The sequence below is a fragment of the Drosophila gunungcola genome (assembly GCF_025200985.1).
Source record: "Drosophila gunungcola strain Sukarami chromosome 3L unlocalized genomic scaffold, Dgunungcola_SK_2 000002F, whole genome shotgun sequence".
NCBI classification, from domain to species: Eukaryota; Metazoa; Arthropoda; class Insecta; order Diptera; family Drosophilidae; genus Drosophila; species Drosophila gunungcola.
In genome coordinates, this window is record NW_026453178.1 from 4725304 (window position 1) to 4743960 (window position 18657).

At 40.3% G+C, this 18657-nt stretch overlaps 1 protein-coding gene across 7 annotated transcripts; it reads left to right on the forward strand.

Moving 5' to 3' along the window:
- Positions 1–326: 326 nt before the first annotated feature.
- On the forward strand, positions 327–18509 carry LOC128258004 (formin-like protein). 7 transcript variants are annotated; one of them, XR_008267927.1, is made up of 10 exons: positions 470–876; positions 8096–8179; positions 12323–12409; positions 12882–14585; positions 14650–14863; positions 14928–15220; positions 15706–16260; positions 16330–16449; positions 16623–16948; positions 17541–17670. XR_008267927.1 is itself a non-coding variant. In XM_052989390.1 (9 exons), exons 1-9 carry the CDS (start codon positions 607–609, stop codon positions 17751–17753), a joined length of 3570 nt encoding a protein of 1189 aa, XP_052845350.1. In that variant the 5' UTR covers positions 327–606; the 3' UTR covers positions 17754–18509. The 7 variants fall into 7 exon arrangements, 4 of the variants coding, with proteins under 4 accessions (XP_052845350.1, XP_052845351.1, XP_052845348.1 ...); XR_008267926.1 differs by having other exon boundaries at positions 17511–17649; XR_008267928.1 differs by having other exon boundaries at positions 12909–14585; positions 17511–17649.
- The last annotated feature ends 148 nt before the right edge of the window (positions 18510–18657 follow it).

Consider the following 18657-nt stretch of genomic DNA (forward strand, 5'->3'; position numbering starts at 1 on the left):
CGCCCCTCGGTCGGAAAAACCTGCAAACAAAGCTAAAAGAGGCGTCGCCTGCCGCAGGAGCCTTTCATCGAAATCTTTGCCTTTGTCTGTGTTCGTGCCTGCATCCGTGTGTGACTGTGTTCGTGTGCATGCAAGAGTGTGAGTGCCGCCGTTGCACCACCAGCAACAACAACAACTACAACAAATTGTGTTTTTGCTTACATTGTCAGAAAGAAGTAAATTAAATTATCAAAATTTGAACACAGCAGTTTTACCCTCTTTTCAAACCTAAAAAAAACCAAAAACAAAAGCACCCAAAAGTAATTTTCTGTTGGCCAATTGTGAGAGTTCGAGAGCAGCGAACAGGCAGCAGCCGCTTTGGATATCTTCAACGGAATCAAAGAGCAACTTTCAAGTTGCCCGGAACGCACCCGTGCCCTCTGCCGGACTGTATGGGGTACACTCTCGCTGTCCCTTAGCACAGCGCTCCAAGCGGCGAGCATCGAGGACGCCGGCGGCGGAGGATCCGGATTCAGGGGATTACAGGATCCAGGGGGAGGCGGCGGAGGTGGAGGAGGAGGAGGCGGCTCCGTCTCCGGTTCCAGCTCAGGTCGCTTTGCCACCATAATGGGCGCCGTCAAGTCGAGAACCATCACCAGCGCCGATGTGGACGCCGACGAGCAGCTGCAGCATCCCCATCCGCACCACCCATCGATGCGCAATGGCCACCAGCACAACGGTTCCATCTCCAGCGGCACGCTGCAGAAGCAGGACTTGCGCTACGACATCGGCTGCAGTTCCCAGTATCAGCACGTCCGACAGCCGAGCTTGCGGAGCCGGAGCCAGCAGCCGATGCCCACCACGGACGAGCTGGACCGGCGATTCGCCAAGGTTCTGGTGAGTGCAGCTCTAGTTCTTCTAAAAATTTAAGTATGTAATCCTTAAGGTCGATTAAATCCAGTTCAGTTTTGTAACTTTATTTATAGACCAAACTCGGTTTATTTGTACAAAATAATCATTGTTTTAACTGAAAAATACTTGAATTTTATCAGTATCGCTAAAATAAAAACGTCTTTGTCAAACTTTTAATTGGACAACTGTAAATGTAAAATAAGAAAATGTTTGATTCGAAAAAAAATTATTATTTATTATTATCGGCGATAAATGTTTTTTTTTAATCTCAAATGCATATAAAAAAGTAAATAACTTACATTTAATTTTTAATATAACAATAGCACGATGAACAATAGAAGAGTTAAATTCATCTTGTAAGCAAAATCCTTGAAATCGATTTCAAGAGTATCCTATCAATAGCAGACAGCTGCTATCAGAAAGGAATTAGGTTCATTTCATCCCCGATTTATTAATAAATACAGTGGGATTTGTAAGGAGTAACAAAATGAATTTTAAATATTTTAAGATCGGTACTGTGTAGGCTATTATTTTTGGCCAATAAATAAAAATAAATAAAGCTAAACCAATGCTATTTGGATTGGCCGGTTCCTAAGTTATACACTCGCATCTGGTGTTGAATGTTTAGAAACAACACTCACCCCTTTCCTTTCAATCTGTGAATTGTTCCAAATTCGCTAGAAGAAATGTTTGCTTATATCCAAAAACAATCTGAGATATTCAGTTTATTAAGCGAACGTAGTAGCTGGTATATAGAGGCTTAAGGATTGGCTTCCTGCCCCTGCCGCTTTTTGTGCCGCCCTCGCATTTGTTGCATGTGATTGATGACCTCATCGGGTGTGCGGCGACTTGTTCGCTTGAATTTTTGTCAGCCACTCACACATGTGCGACCGCGAGTGTTCGGTGGTGTGCGTGTGTATCTCTGAGTTTGTATCTGCGGCTCTCCCCCTTTTTGCTCGGTTCTGTTCTCTGCTCCGGCTTGCACAACTCCCCAATCAGGGTACAGTGGAATGGGTGTGTGGGATCTCGGAGAAAACCAATTTAGCCAAAAGGAGTTTGTCTTCCAAAGACCTCATTTAATCCATGTTTTATATTTCATTTATAATATCATATTGTGTTCAAATTTACAAAGGGGTACTCTCAAACGGTTAAAGCCATAAAGTTACAGGGATCAAGTTTTCATTCCCTATATACTAAAACCCCCCTGAGGAAATATTTTATTTGGGTCCAAAAAAAGGTAGATTTTAAATATTAATTTTTTAAAACCAATTTGTAGACAATTTGTAGTTTTACGATTTCAATAATAAATAAAAATAGGTTTATATTTTATCAATTCTTCTGAATAAAACAGGATTTCTAATTGTCTGTCCGCAGGTGTATAAGAACCACTGTGCCAAAGGCGTGTGCCCTGCCATCTGAATTCGTTTGTCATCCCACTAGACGGTTTTTTCTCCGAACAAGACTGCGTAATTAAGATTTTACGAGTAAACATATTGCCAAAAAATAAAATAAAACTAAGAATAGAGCGAAAAAAGCTCTCAGCTTTGACGGTCATAAAACCGTAACAAAAAATTGTGACCCACAGCCGCCATTTGATTCGTTTCGCTCCCCCTCGCACCACCCCTTTTAAGCCACTCCAATTCGGCATGCTAATGGCAATTAAAGCGAATTGATCGATTGTCGCCCTCTCTGTCGCACTACTGTGCTGACTCACTGGTGTACCGCCGCGCCGGACCGGGTCTGCTCGCCCTCTCCCTTCCTCGCACTCTGCGACTGCGGCTGCGACTGTGGCTGCTGAAACTGCTGGATGGCTTTGAGATCGCGGCTTATCTCTCGCACGAACTGAACAAAAGGGAAGACGAGAGCAGAAATCTTTATTTATATAGCGCTGCTTGAGTTCTCAGTTATCGGCAGTCAGTCAGTAATATGAGAAATGCTCCTACATCGGGTTTTCAACTTCTCTGCTCATTTTTGGCACTACAACCCATTCTCATGATCTTTTGTTTTGATCTTGGGATTGTAGGTACTGTAAACAGCATCTCTATAGTGCATATAATATGATTTTGGGGTAGAATTTTAAATTATTTGTTTTTTCGACATTGCGATTGTAAGTTTAGTTTTGATCTTATTTATGTAGTACATAAATTTAGTGATATCCTTACGGGAATATAAATTTTATATTTATGACAAGTATATCTTTTCGCTCTTCTTATTAATCTTCCCATAACTCTGCTTCTTTTTGGCATCATATCCTTTGTGCGATTTTAAGTTTATAAATTTTGTGCTAATCGACAAGGAACATTTTTATTATACCCACTCCAATTTTGGTGACACGAAATATTGATTCGTTTATCAGGGCTGAAAATATTTATATGGTCATAAAGGATAAAATAAAAAATGAAGTGTCCTTTGTTGGGGAGGGATATTGAAAAATGTATATCTTTAACTGACGTATCTATAAAAAAGACAATTCCTTTGTAATAAGATCAGTAACAGTAGGATTATCTGTTTAAACATCTTATCGACATATGTACTTTGTTAAAAATGTCGTTTTGAAAGGGAATCAATATTCGATAATTCAAGGGTATTTAAGATATTGACAGGCCTTAGATAACATTTTTTCCCCTCACCTATTTATTATTCTTTGCCTATTGTTTGTTCAAAATTCATTGCCTTCTTTTCGCACTCAAAGTGTGTGTTTTCGTATGTTTACCTTTGGCTGTTATTTTTTTCTTATTTTTTTTTTTTTTGCCCCTCGATGTTGTGTTTGTTTGCCATTTCGGTAGCATTGTGGAGGTGCTGTGCCGAGCCCTGGTGGCCTCGCCCTTGCCTTGTGTCTCCGGCTTGGCTAATTCGTGTTTACCTTAATTTAGTCAAAAGTGCTGCTCGCTGGCCCATTGCCATTGAAGTGGACTTGACTTGACAGACCGGAGACTGCCAGATCCAATGCGCCAATGTCCGTGCACTCGCCTTTCGATTGGAGGCAATTGTTTGTCTGATTCATGGTTTAAAAATAACAACAGACCGACAATTTTGCCGCTAATAATTTGCATTTGGATGGATCTAATCAGACGCAGTCGGTGCATATGTTTCCGGTTAAGCTACGATTCTGCGCGCGTGGGTTGATTGAACTTTGAATACGAGGGAGGGAAGATCTTGAAACATAAGGGGTGCAACTATATGGAGCACCATTCAAGCTGATCAAACAATCGACTGACAGAATTGTGAAAATTCTTAGTTAGGATGAACTATTAAAAATGGAAGTGTTCAAAACGGTGCGAATATTTTCCTGTGACTTATTTACAATTATATATTACATTTTTAATTGAAAATAAGGCAGAAAGATACATTCTATTGCAAAAATGTTTTTTTATTATTATTTCTTAGTTATTTTCCTTAAAAATTATAAAAATTATTGATTTACATAATTTATTTACTTATGTAAAGTATAGTTTGCCCTTTGCAGTTGTGTTTATCTTGAAACAGTTTAAATGTTTCGATCTCAAGTTCAAGGGGTGAAGGTTTTTGTTCACATCCAGAAAAGCCTTATGCAATTTGCCTCTTGCCTCATACTTTACCAGATTCCAGCTGTGAAGTTTATTGAATGAATTTCTGTGCACAGCTGATAAATACCACAGAGGCGTCCGTTTAACTGTTTTTGTTTACTAATTCATTTTAATTTCTGTAAAATTGGCATCAAGCCAATAAAATGCCCATAGTTTATTCAATTGAAAGTAAAAGTGTATTTATTGCAACGCTAAAGAGGCAGCTTAAAATATAAATGAATAAAAATGTTAATTTTATTGCATTATTGAAGGCATTAACTTTCAAGAGACTTATCTGCGGTTTTTGTTGTGGGTGTCATTACTCACATACATAGGCATAAATATAGAGAAAGACGCAAAGACTAAACCACATAAAATCCTCATTCCCGAGCGCTTACCAGCTTTCTCAGGCGAACCAACTTTCACTCGCTTAATCATCGTTGCCCAATAGTCTTGGGTCTAGAATCTATATCTATAAACAATTGCCTGCAGGGGCGTAGTTAAGATGCGGTGATTCAGGGTTAGCCGTCTCTCTTAATGACATTTTCAAAGGCTTATAAACCACAAAGCACTGAACCGCAACACTTACTGTTGTTTATATTGTTAAGCACTTTTCGCCGATGCGAGGGCAGGTTCAATTGTTTCCCAATTATCTGGCCTGCTCTGAATAAAACTTACTTTCTTGGATAAGTTTTAATTTAATTGCATTAACAAATTAGTTGACATTGTGAATTAAAGCATAAATTTTTTTTATATTTAAACTTGTTGGTTTATTGGACTTTAACTCCTGGTAGAGCCCTTGATGCTTGAAACACCATTCGTTGGCAATAAATTGATGTCTTTGTTCAACGCATTGTCAATTTGGATCGGCTTTATCTAACGGCAGCTTTGACTCTGCAAAAAATGAGGCTTCCACATTATGTGAACTCCTCTCTATCTGCCTTGTAGGGCAAACATAAGTTTATCATTGCTTTTCACTTCCTTTGCGGTCTGCAAAAAGACCATAGCGCAAAAAAAAACATACTAATGATAAAAACATAAGACCATCCGTTTTTTATGCGTATAAATGGTAATCGTCTTAAGACTTCATGGGAACCTCATGTAAGATAATCAAACTAACACAAAGAAAATTGTTCGAACTTAAATACAGATTTTGGATGATTGAAAGAGATAACAAACCATGTCGGTATTCATAGAGAACTATAATTCTGATTACTTTCCTATGCCTTTCAATGGCAAAAATTAGTCATTGTCTTTCGCACGTGCATTAAGAAGCTAATCGGTGTTTTTTTTATCTTTGAAATATCAAACATATGCGAGGTTCTCAGAAGAAAGGAAGTATTTCCTTTTGTAATCCAAGAACATGTGCCCATTCACTTTTCTCTGGATGTTTTTTAGAAAATCATTTTTGTGAGTCACGAATGCACGACTACTGTTTGTTTTACCTTCATGAAAATGTTGTATAGTTTTTAGAAACTATTACACATCTTCAATATTTTCGAGTAGAAATAAATATTTGAATTACAATATTTCTATGGAAAAGGCTTTTTCTTGCTGCGAATTAAAATGACGAGCTTGATGGACTCACTAAACGCATGTGTTTAAATTGTTTTTTGTTCATGTTCATGATTCGCATGAAAATCACTTTATAATTGCGCCATGTGGTTTTTCCTAATATGGAACGAAATTTCGTTGGATTAATAATATTAAGAATAACTAATATTTTGAATCATTCTTTGCATTTATATGTTTATATATATTACAAAATCTTTTCTTAGTCACTTATCAAGTAATGTTTACATCATAGTTTTTCTGTAATAAATACCTTCGAAACTTACTCATTTGGCATGAGCGTAGACAGATTGAAGCTGAAATGAGGGGGCAAGTGAGGCTCACAATCCGTAGCGCCCCATTATGCATATACACACATATTCAAAAAGAGGGAAAAAAAAATTAAAATAAAACAAATTTAAAATGCGTATCCGGTATGACGGTCAAGTAACAATATGTACACCGTATGTACATACATAATGTCCAATTTATATAGTAAATTTTTACTTTCTGGTCTTTTGAGCCTGTCTGCCCTGGCATAAATATTGAAGAGAGCTCTCGTCTTTGTCACCTTGTTTATTATTCTCTCTTTTTAAGCACTCTTTTATTTACTTATTTATTGTTTTGTTATTATGAAAAGCGCGTCGAGGCAAATCACTCAGCCTGATGGGTTCAGACCGTAACGGACAATGGACTGGGTGTGGGACCGAAGGGGATGATGGGAGTTTGAGGCCAAATGGCTCACCCATAACATTACAATTAATTAATCAATAAATTTTGCAATCATTCTCGCATTTGCTTACAATCCCTCTGAGCATGGGGAATACATTGCAAATATATTTAGCTCTGAGCACGTAGGAAAACAAATTCAACAAAGGCAGAAGTAAAGATAATTGTAATAATTGTTTAGCTTAATTAACACTCCGATAAACTGCGAAGCTTCATGAAAATTAAAAGTAATTGAATGTGAAAAAACATTGAACAAAAAGCATTTTATTATCGAGTTGTGAATAAAAATACATTTTGGACAAATAAATAAACGAGGATGTTGTGTAGACGTCTCAAGAAACAGATTAATTTGTTTTATATAATTATATATTTTATTAGGTGTTTATATTGATATAATCAGCAGAGTTGAATATCGGATTAAAATTGTTAGTTGTACAATATTCATTAGAGACAATATTTTTACTTAAGATGCATACAATTTTGAAATAAGAAGAGGGATTTCTCTTTAAATATTCTGTTCGAAATATTCAAATTTATTCTATTGATGGTGTATGTAAAGAGATGAGAGCTCTGTTGCGTCCCTATGCATTCCAATGCACCAAATACATTTCTATTATTCATTTTATTCCAATTATGCATCCAATGTAGCTAGGTAATACATTCTATACATTTTGCTGTAGTCCCCTCCACCTTACCACACCCTTTTCCTGCTCTCATCCCAGTTTGAAGTGTGTGTGTGTCTAATTAGAACTTCCAACTGCAGCTGCACCCATAAAAAAGTAGGAAAAAGTGGAAAAATTAAATTGAAGTCACGTAAGCATATTTGCCGATTTCATTATGGTGCATTCCCTCCCGTTAAATGGTATATTTATCCATTTTACACAATCGCCAGTAGTTGTTCAGGTAAATTGGTTCTGACTATTTGATTTTGCGATGTGGTTCAGTGAGCTGCAGCTAAAATCTCGAATCTCTGGCTTCAATTTAAATTGTTAATTTTTAATTTATGATCCTTGATATAGATCAAATGTTAAAATTAAGTTTCTCTTGTAAGTTTAATCTAAGAAATAGAGCGAAACCTTGTCGCCTTCTGTGTTGGCTTTTCTTTATGGTGTCTGACTCTTCCTCAGTAATCTTCTGATCCACCATCAGCAGCTGAAGTAATTCAATATTTGCATGGGCAGGCAAACAGTTCTCCGGTGAAATAACTCTAGAGATCCAAGACTGGAGACCTTAATGGGCCATAATACGCAGTGAATTTCTGGCTTTTATGGGTTTTCCAATTGGCTGAGTGGCATTTCCAGCTTTTTACTATTTTATAGAAATATCTGTTTATCTGAGCATCAAAATTTGCCAATTATTTTCGTATCTTCTTGTTACAGGCTTCGATGGACTTGCCACCGGATAAGGCAAAGCTACTTCGAAACTATGATGACGAAAAGAAATGGGACATGGTATGCGATCAAGTAAGTAATAGAAAACATTTGACTTTTATACCAACAGCAAATTCATCGATTAAGTTAGAGATTCTATGCTATTATAAGTTTTAGTCCCTAAAAAAGTCCCTTTAAAAATTAAAAAAACAAATGACGCAACAGAAACATTTTTAGAATGACTTATATTTCGCATAAAAAAGATTGTTACTTCCATAAATGGTTTTGCTGTGCCTAACCCTTTATTTAAAAATAATAAATTTGATAAAACAAATGTCGCAACAGAAACATTTTTAGAATGACTTGATTTTTACTTCCATAAATGGTTTTGCTGTGCCTAACCCATTGTTTAAAAATTAAGAAAACAAATGACACAACAGAAAAAATTTTAGAATGATTTATATTTCGCATAAAAACGATTGTTACTTCCATAAATTGTTTTGCTGTGCCTAACCAGTTATTCATAAATATAAAGATTAAAAGCAAACATTTTTAAAAAGTTAAACATGGTATTCAGAAAACACATTAAAATACATTTTTGCTAACAACACTTTGTTATCAAAGTCTGTACTTCCTTTTGGCGTTTTGCAGATTGTAAGCTATTTAATTCTCGTTCGTGCACTTTGGACTTTTTTCTCGAGCGCAATTCAAAAGGGGTTACGATAGAAACATGGGCATGGATTGAGAGGGGCTCAAGTCGGTTTCGACACCTTGAACACTGACCTTTAGGCCGCACAACTGTGGGGAGGGTCGAGTGGAGCGGGCGCCGCTCTAATTAAGCTCTACCAAATGGCTTTGCGCAATGAAATTGTGTGTGCGTAGGCCAGTTGGAATGTTAAAGGCGTTTATGCCTTTAGCAACTTTACGAAATTCTCTTTCAATTAGCAACTGCCAACTGGGTTAACGCATGGGAAATCTCGATAAGAAAGGTACATATAAGCACATGCATTTGCAATATTGGAAAGGTATCAGTACTTTGTTCTTAAACAGTTGATTTCTTCGAAATGTAAGTGATAACAATGTAGGCTTTAGTATTTGTAAACATCATTTTATCAGGTATTTCTGTTATTACTACGAAACAGTAGCTTAAACATATAAAATATTTTTGAGCTGACGCACATTTATTGTGATCACCTCATAATAAAAAAAACTGATGCTTTAAATGTTTTACAACCTAGTACTGTTGTTAAAATATTTTCAATGCCCAAATTATTTAAGAACGAAAGGTTTAAATTTGCTAATAATTGCCTTCCATTTGGAATAAAAATGAAAGCATATGCATTTTTATCTCAACCTTTGAAGAGTTTACGGTAAGCTAAACTTGGGGAATATTTCGCATTGTTTTTAAACGACGACAATTCGTTCAGCACCGATTGCTGAAATGGCATAAATAAATTGTAGGACATGTGTTTAAATATATGTCTCTGTCTGTCTAGATAGGTAATTATATATATATGCATTGTGTATCAGCTTTGTCAATCATTATGCAGTGCGTGCTGTTTGGTCGTTCGCGCTTTTTGATGTATTTTTTTTTGCCGCTTCACACACCACAGTGTTTAATGATTTAAATTCGCTCGTTGAATCCAAAACACCGAAACATTTGGGCAAAAAGAGCGGCTCTAAATTGCTTTAGAATAAGGCAGTAAATTGCGAGTTTTATATGCTATATGGACAAATCCAGATTGCGTGTTTTTTCTACTGCTGCTGCTGTTTTTGGAATATGACGAAACTATTAACGTGTGCCCTAGAGCGAGCCTCTTTTTGGTGGATTCTATCTATCCATCCATCCCACCAGCTATCTATCCATCTCCCTTGGAACTGGGTCACTGAATTTTCAAGAGCTGCACCTAGGAAAATAACAACGGAAAACAACGGCGACGCCGAGCATAATATATTCGCCATCGGCATTTTGGTGGAGTAGCTCTCGAAAGAAATAAAAGCAAAGAGGAAGGAATGCTCAACACTCTTCGAAAAAACCTGGGACTCGCGTCAAACAATTTCTGCCATACGATAAAATATCATAAACACCCAACACGGTACGTCGTTGTTGCTGCAGTTATTCCTACGACTATTGTTGTTGTCCACGACGTCGTCGCCGGTTCCTTAACCGCCTGCATATGCCTGCAACCCAGACCTGTTTTCCATAACTTAGACCCACTGCACTGTGGGTGATGCATTGCGAATAGGTGAATAAAATTAATTATTTAATTTTAAGGTTCGGTATTAAATACCTAACGAAAGCAATGCTCCTGGCACATCTATAAAGTTTTTTCTCAGCCTTTTTGTTTCACTCTGTTTGATAACATTCTTTTAGATCGACTTTGGACAATCCAATTTTATAAAATAACAAACCAATTACAAAACTTCATTTAAATTGGACGAATAAGTTTATTTCGACTTTTCTTACTTTACAAAATTGAGTAAATTCCCGGCCTTCTCAACAATTAGTTCCACATCAAGAACGTGATAATTTGAAAATAATTATTATTACGATGACTTGAAGTGAAAGGAAACTACAGTGTGACTCATAATATAAGTATTGATCAAAAAATAATTAAATATAAAAAATAATTTGGTAATCTAAAAAAAGTATAGTAATACATAAAAAAAAATTCTTTTATTTGTAAAGAATTTTTTTGTTCCCCAAAGCAATTTGTAAACTTCCTTCATAAGAGTTTATTAGCCACATTAACATGCCCTTGTTCCACAGTTCCACTCCAACTAAGTCTAGTCATGAAAATGAATGAAAACGCAGCCCACTGACAGACGGACGGGCAGACAGTAAGACGGACAGGTCCGGTGATAATAGTGGGATGGTGCGATGGTGGAGACGAAGCTAGCCACTCGAGGACGTGGAGTGAAGTGAGGCCAATCCCATGGACTCGGTCCTCGCCATCTTCCTGTCTCTCTGCTCCTCGGTTGCTCTTCGTGCTCACAGTGACAAAATGCAAATTATTATGACGGCGATAAATTGCAGTTTTTAATCGTTGGAGCCGCTTGCTTGCAGCGGTTTACATATCCGTATTCGTATTCCTGTGCTTGTATGAATGCTGATATTTTTCTCCAGCTCTCTTCGACTAGGAAAAAGAATCGAAACTGGTTTTTCTCTAGCTGCAGTTCGAACCCAAACCCAAACCCAAAACCAAAACTTAAACCCACACATAGTTTAGGTTGTAGTCATGCGTTGGCTGTTGTTTGCTGTTTTTGTGGCTTTTGGTTGCTGCCTTAGTTGTTGGCATAGTTAAACCCAAAAAGAAAACAACAACATATAGACGCAAGCCAAAACAAGTATACCACGCTTCATGCTTAAAAATGTTTAAAGTTAGGCAAGCCATCGATGCTTATGTGATGGGTGGTATCTTGGATCCCCCGAGGGGTATAGAGTCATAAAGGGTGGAGGTGTGCGGCACCATAAACATGTACAAAAATATGCAGTTAAGGCATAGAAAGAAAAACAAAAGTAAAAGCCGCTAAGTCTCGCTCTCTTGTAGTGTTAATGCATGTGGAATCGCTGAAAAATCCCCCATCTTCCCCAACCAGTTGCCCGATCACTAGCAGTTCATTGAACAGCGACTTGGTTAACTCCGCTGAAGATGATTTCAGCGGCAATTAATGTGGTAGAGGCTGCAATTAGTAATTAGGAAGCGAGTAGAGTATTTCTGGAGTTGGCGTATCTGTAAATAATAGTTTTTGAGCAGCGTCTATTACACACAACGATTGAGCAAAAGCAGCTGACAGTTAAATTCAATTATATGGGAAAACCAGCTGAAATCGTTTATAAAACTGTTCAAGGGTTGGGCGCCTTCCCCGCAAGATGTACCATGATGAATGGAAAACTAGTATAAGGACAAAGGAACTTAATTATATACAAATCTGAATGCAAAAATGATTTATCGCTTGTAAAAATATATAATTGGTTTGGCCTTTCGCACCTGTCAGTCAGCCTGTGTAACATAAAATAAATTTGTTATAAAGTTCAGTCGTTCAACAAGTTTTTCTGCTGAAAGTGTGAATGCCATTTTAGACAAACGTATTCTTATAGATAGCAGTGTTAATTATTTTTATATAAATGCGTAAATAGAGTTGGGTAAACTTTTGGTATACTAACTTATATTTTTTAGTGAAAACTTGAAAAATCAATTAACTTTTATATTATTATTATTACATTAATTACAGGAAAGGGTGCAGGCAAAGGATCCGCCCTCACATTACTTGAGTAAACTGCGAACATATTTGGACCCAAAGGCCTCACGAAGTCATCGGGTATGTACAATTCATAATTCTCTTTCATCTATAGCTTCCTGTAGTTGATTCTGTAGTGTGGTTTCTGGTTGTCTTCTAAAGTTAAAATTAAGTGATTAATAAAAAAAAAAACATGAAACTCTTTAACCAACTATTGGGCCCAAGCTAACATGAAAAATCAAAGTTAATTAATCCCACTTGAAATCGAAATCTGTTGTTCCAATATTAATGTGTAAATTTCATTTCTCTACTCACAACACTGACAACACACCACGATCGATCCACGATTCCCACACTCTTCTTTTTCCGTTTTCCCCGATCTTTTTCTCTCTTTATTTGTTTACCTCCTGGCACCTGCACTGTCCCAAAAAACGATCCTCATCCTGGTCCTCCCGCTGCTGACTCGGCATCCGCATCCTGTCGCCTTTTTCCGGCCTCCCGTCTTCCTATCCTCCACCTTCTCCACCCACTCTCTCTCTTTGTACACTTACAGCTTTACCTCTTATACTTTCTTTGTCAGAAACGGAAAATGGTCGGCGAGTCAACGTCCACCCAGGTGCTCCGGGATCTGGAGATCTCGCTGCGCACAAACCACATCGAGTGGGTGAAGGAGTTCCTGGACGACACGAACCAGGGTCTGGATGCCCTGGTCGACTATCTCAGCTTCCGGCTGCAGATGATGCGGCACGAGCAGCGCCTCCAAGGTGTCCTCTGTGCCTCCGAGGAGCGCTTGAATCTCACCAGCGGCGGCGATGGCGGCGAGATGGTGCTGGGCACCAGCAGTTCCATTAGTCCCGGCGGAGCAGGTGTTGCGCTGTCCCATGGGGGCAGTGCAGGCCATGGCCTCGCCAACGGCTCCCTACTGCTGGATGCCAGGCAGCAGCACGGCCAGCACCCATTGTCCTATGGATTCCTGCGACCCACCATTGCCGATGCCCTCGATAGTCCCAGTTTGAAGCGGAGGTCACGGCACATCGCCAAGCTGAACATGGGCGCCGCCACGGACGACATCCATGTGTCCATTATGTGCCTGCGTGCCATCATGAACAACAAGTACGGCTTCAACATGGTCATCCAGCATCGCGAGGCCATCAATTGCATTGCCCTGAGTCTCATCCACAAGTCGCTGAGGACGAAGGCCCTGGTCCTGGAACTGCTGGCGGCCATCTGTCTGGTCAAGGGCGGGCACGAGATCATTTTGGGGTCGTTCGACAACTTCAAGGACGTGTGCCAGGAGAAGCGGCGCTTCCAGACCCTCATGGAGTACTTCATGAACTTCGAGGCCTTCAACATCGATTTCATGGTTGCGTGTATGCAATTCATGAACATTGTGGTTCACTCGGTCGAGGATATGAACTACAGGGTGCATCTGCAGTACGAGTTCACTGCGCTGGGCCTGGACAAGTATCTGGAGCGGATTCGACTGACAGAGTCGGAGGAGCTGAAGGTACAGATCTCCGCCTATCTGGACAACGTTTTCGACGTGGCCGCCTTGATGGAGGACTCCGAAACGAAGACCTCAGCCCTGGAGCGAGTCCAGGAGCTAGAGGATCAGCTGGAGCGAGAGATCGATCGAAACTCGGAGTTCCTCTATAAGTATGCGGAACTGGAGACCGAGAACCTCACGCTGAAGACGGAGCGAGAGCAGTTGGCCATGATTCGCCAGAAGCTGGAGGAGGAGCTCACTGTCCTGCAGCGCATGTTGCAGCACAACGAGCAGGAGCTGAAGAAGCGGGACACACTGCTGCACACGAAGAACATGGAGCTGCAGACGCTTAGCCGCTCTTTGCCACGATCCGTGTCCAGTGGCGATGGTTCTTTGGCAAACGGCGGTCTCCTGGCTGGAGCATGTTCTGGAGCAGCCTCGCTAGCGCTGCCGCCGCCCCCGCCCCCAATGCCCGCCTCACCGACTGCAATGTCAGCTGCTCCCCCACCGCCTCCGCCGCCAGCACCACCGGCCCCACCGCCACCGCCCATGATGCCGGGCTTCAGTCCACTGGGTAGTCCGAATGACAGCCTCACCTCGACGGTGGCGTCGCCACCACATGACCCACCCGTGCTCAGCTCCTTCCAGCCACCGCCGCCTCCGGTGGCCGGCTTTATGCCCGCTCCCGATGGCGCCATGACCATCAAGCGCAAGGTGCCCACCAAATACAAGTTGCCCACCTTGAACTGGATAGCATTGAAGCCCAACCAGGTAAGATCCAAGTGGAGTTTAATGTCTTATTGGTTATCAGCTAATCAATTCTTCTTTCATTCAGGTGCGTGGCACAATTTTCAACGAGCTGGATGACGAAAAAATCTTCAAGCAAATCGACTTCAACGAGTTTGAGGAGCGGTTTAAGATCGGCATCGGCGGCGCCTTGCGCAACGGCAGCAATGGAACCGAGGTCGATGGCTCGCTGCAGTCCAGCAAACGCTTCAAGAGGCCCGACAATGTTTCGCTGCTGGAGCACACGAGGTTGAGAAACATTGGTAAGTGCTCCGTAGTCTCCTGTTTATTTGTGGATTAATTGACTTTTTTTTGCCCCCCTTGCAGCAATCTCTCGTCGCAAGCTGGGTATGCCCATTGACGATGTCATCGCTGCCATCCACAGTCTCGACCTGAAGAAACTCTCGCTGGAGAACGTCGAGCTGCTGCAGAAGATGGTGCCCACGGATGCCGAGGTCAAGTCCTACAAGGAGTACATTATCGAGCGCAAGGACCAGCAGCTGCTCACCGAAGAGGACAAGTTCATGCTGCAGCTGTCGCGAGTGGAGCGCATCTCGTCCAAGCTGGCCATCATGAACTACATGGGCAATTTTGTCGACAGCGTTCATCTCATTAGTCCGGTAAGGAAATGGAAATCTAAACTGTTTTTCCTTTTGAGTGGGGAACTTACTGAGTTTCTGATTTTATTGAATCATTAGTTGGCTAATCTTGTTATTTAACTTACTGGAAAATGTTTGAGTTCACTGAGCAATTTCTTGGTCAGCTGCCAGCTGGTTCTCTATTTTGTTTGTTTGTTTTGTTTTATCAAAACCAGATAACATTTAATATGCATTTGCTTATGACAAAGCTAAATTAATGCGGAAAATAATGTTTCATTTTAATAGGCGATATAAAGAACTGAATGTCAGAAAAAATGTTTTAACTTTTTGATATGAAACAATTCTATACATATGTATATATATTTAAACGTTATCATTAGCTAATCAAGTATATTAACCGTTTAAAAAAACTAAATTATGAAAAATGCACTTTACTTAAGAGAAGAGTGTTATTATTATTATTTCAACCAACGAATAGTCTATAATATTTACTCTTCCCATCTTAGCAAGTGCAATCTATAGCAGGAGCTTCCACTTCGCTAAAACAATCGCTGAAATTCAAGGCTGTTTTGGAAATAGTTCTGGCCTTTGGCAATTATCTCAACAGCAATAAGCGGGGACCGGCCTACGGCTTTAAGCTGCAATCGCTGGATACGCTGATTGATACGAAATCCACGGACAAGCGGTCATCGCTGCTGCACTACATTGTGGCCACGATTCGGGCCAAGTTCCCGGAGCTGCTGAACTTCGAAAGCGAGCTGTACGGGACGGATAAGGCGGCATCGGTGGCCCTGGAGAATGTGGTTGCCGACGTTCAGGAGCTGGAGAAGGGCATGGATCTGGTGCGCAAGGAGGCCGATCTGCGGGTGAAGGGTGTCCAGACGCACATCCTGCGCGACTTCCTCAACAACAGCGAGGACAAGCTGAAGAAGATCAAGAGCGACCTGCGGCACGCGCAAGAGGCCTTCAAGGAGTGCGTGGAGTACTTTGGCGACTCCTCGCGAAATGCCGATGCGGCTGCCTTCTTTGCTCTGATCGTGCGCTTCACAAGAGCGTTTAAGGTTGGTCTACTTAATATGAATAATGTAAAATGGATTTATGTTATCTTTATACTACCTTGCTAATTTCAGCAACACGATCAAGAGAACGAGCAGCGGCTGCGACTGGAGAAGGCGGCTGCGTTGGCCGCCTCCAAGAAGGAGAGCGACCAGGTGCTGATGCGCAACAAGGTCAACCAGAAGAAGCAACAGGTGAGTGGCGAACATCGACCACGAAGCGCAAGCCATCAGTCCTTTCATCTCAGGGTGGCCAAGTCCCTCGAATCGGTTTCATACATCTAATCTCTAATTGCACTTATCGTATCAAACCTGATAACCTGCTATGATTTGTTTGTTTTTAATCTCGTTTGATTTGATTTATGCAGCCAATACATTGCCTGCTCGACTTTGCCAATCAGCAACAGAAGCAGCTTGTCCCATCGTAGCATCCACCCACCGGCCACTTCCTCAATCTTTAGCACGTTAACTTGGTTATTTGGTTGACTCACACAAATCGCACCACACACTCTGTCTAATACTCAACTGGGGATGGGAATTCGAGGGGGACTTGGTCTCTGCCCGCCCGTGCCCCAAATCCCCGCCAAAACCGTCACAAACAAAATCGAACCACCACCCCATACTACCGCCTAGTTGTTGCTCTCTGTGGGCGACATGTGACGGGATTTGTTTTGTGTAAAGTTCCCACATTAGTGTAAGTCGCCTGGCTTGTCTCTACTTGTCTCCTAACACCGTATTTGCTCAGACTAATCCTGCACTATTGTGTTGTCAAATCCCCCCGCTAATTCCCTTGCTAATTCCAATCCACTTTGACTGTGATCTCACATACATATATGTGCCGTTCCACATTTTGGACTCGTGCCAGGACTTGCACGCAGCTAAATTTTTGTATTTTTTTAACAAACAATACTTTAAAAGACGCTTTAAATACATTCGAAAATAAAGGTAAAACGTTACGACATTTAATTCTTAAAAAAAAAATATATATATAAATATTTCTATCTCCAAGTTTAATAAATATTTATACCAATTAAAAAATTAATAAATAACAAAAATTTAAAAGTTATGAATAATTGTAAAATTAAGGACGTCAGCGATCCCAAATATGTTCATGTGCACCCACAGTAGTAACCATTTAGTAATAAGCTGCTGTTCCTTGGTGATGGTTATCCGTGTTTAATGCTAACCTGTTTCTTTTTCTCTAATCCCGTTACGGTATGGCATCGATCCGCTCCCCTAAACCCAAATGCAAACAGTTGCCCTCAAACGGCGCGTTATCCTTGCAGGACGCGGTCATAAACGAGCTGAAGAGCAAGGCGCACTCGGTGCGCGAGAAGAAGCTGCTGCAGCAGGATGAGGTGTACAACGGAGCCCTGGAGGACATCCTGCTTGGGCTGAAGAGTGAGCCGTACCGGCGGGCGGATGCAGTGCGGCGGTCGCAGCGCCGGAGGATCGACAATAATCGCCTGTCGCGAACGCTGGAGGAGATGGATAGCTAGACAGGAAATCGAGATCGACGGAACGATGGAACGACGACGACGGGGCAAAGGCAACGAATCGAAAATCAAAATTCACACTGAAACAAAAACAGAAACGGAAACGGAAACGGAAAAGAGAACATTACAGATACTGCAATATGTGATTGGGCGATTAAATTGTTTTCGAAACACTCGTACACATACACACCTCACATTCCCTTCCATACAAATCCCTTTATTTTCGAATATTTTCCAATTTAATTGAAGTTAATTAAGTTGAGTCGGATACGGCTTACCGTATCCCAGAATCCCAATCCTCAACGGAACATTTAGCACCGACAACCACAAGCACAACATAACATCCCTACTGTGAATCTCGCCTTAAATTTTGAGAGACCTTTTTTTTTCGCCAAAATTTTGTTTGTAAAAACGCATTTTAATTTGGTTGCTTAGAGCTTAAGTTGAACTTGAAAATTCGAATGGTGTATTTATCAAATTTATAATTGTTAAATAATGATTTAAATTTTAATCTGTGTACATATATATACATACATATATATCGACTATATATGTGCTATTTAATTTTATTTTTTATACTTAAGTTTTAACCAAATTTGAATTACTTGCTGCATCCATCCGAGATGCCAAATCCGCATGAGTATGGAGAATCAAACTCCGCTACTTTAATTATTGTATTTTTTAGTAAGTCAAATAAGCAATGAATTTTATGAGAAGAGAGTATAATGCATTAAACTTTTGTATATTTTCCTATTTAAATTATCGGCTTCTATGTTATTATTGTGTTTTTCACTCCGCACACAGCCAGCTACGAAAACCCAAACAAAGCGCCAAAATATTGCATGCCAGAAAATAAAATCATTTTTAGAATGTTTTACACTTTAAAGAACTACACATTTTATAAAAT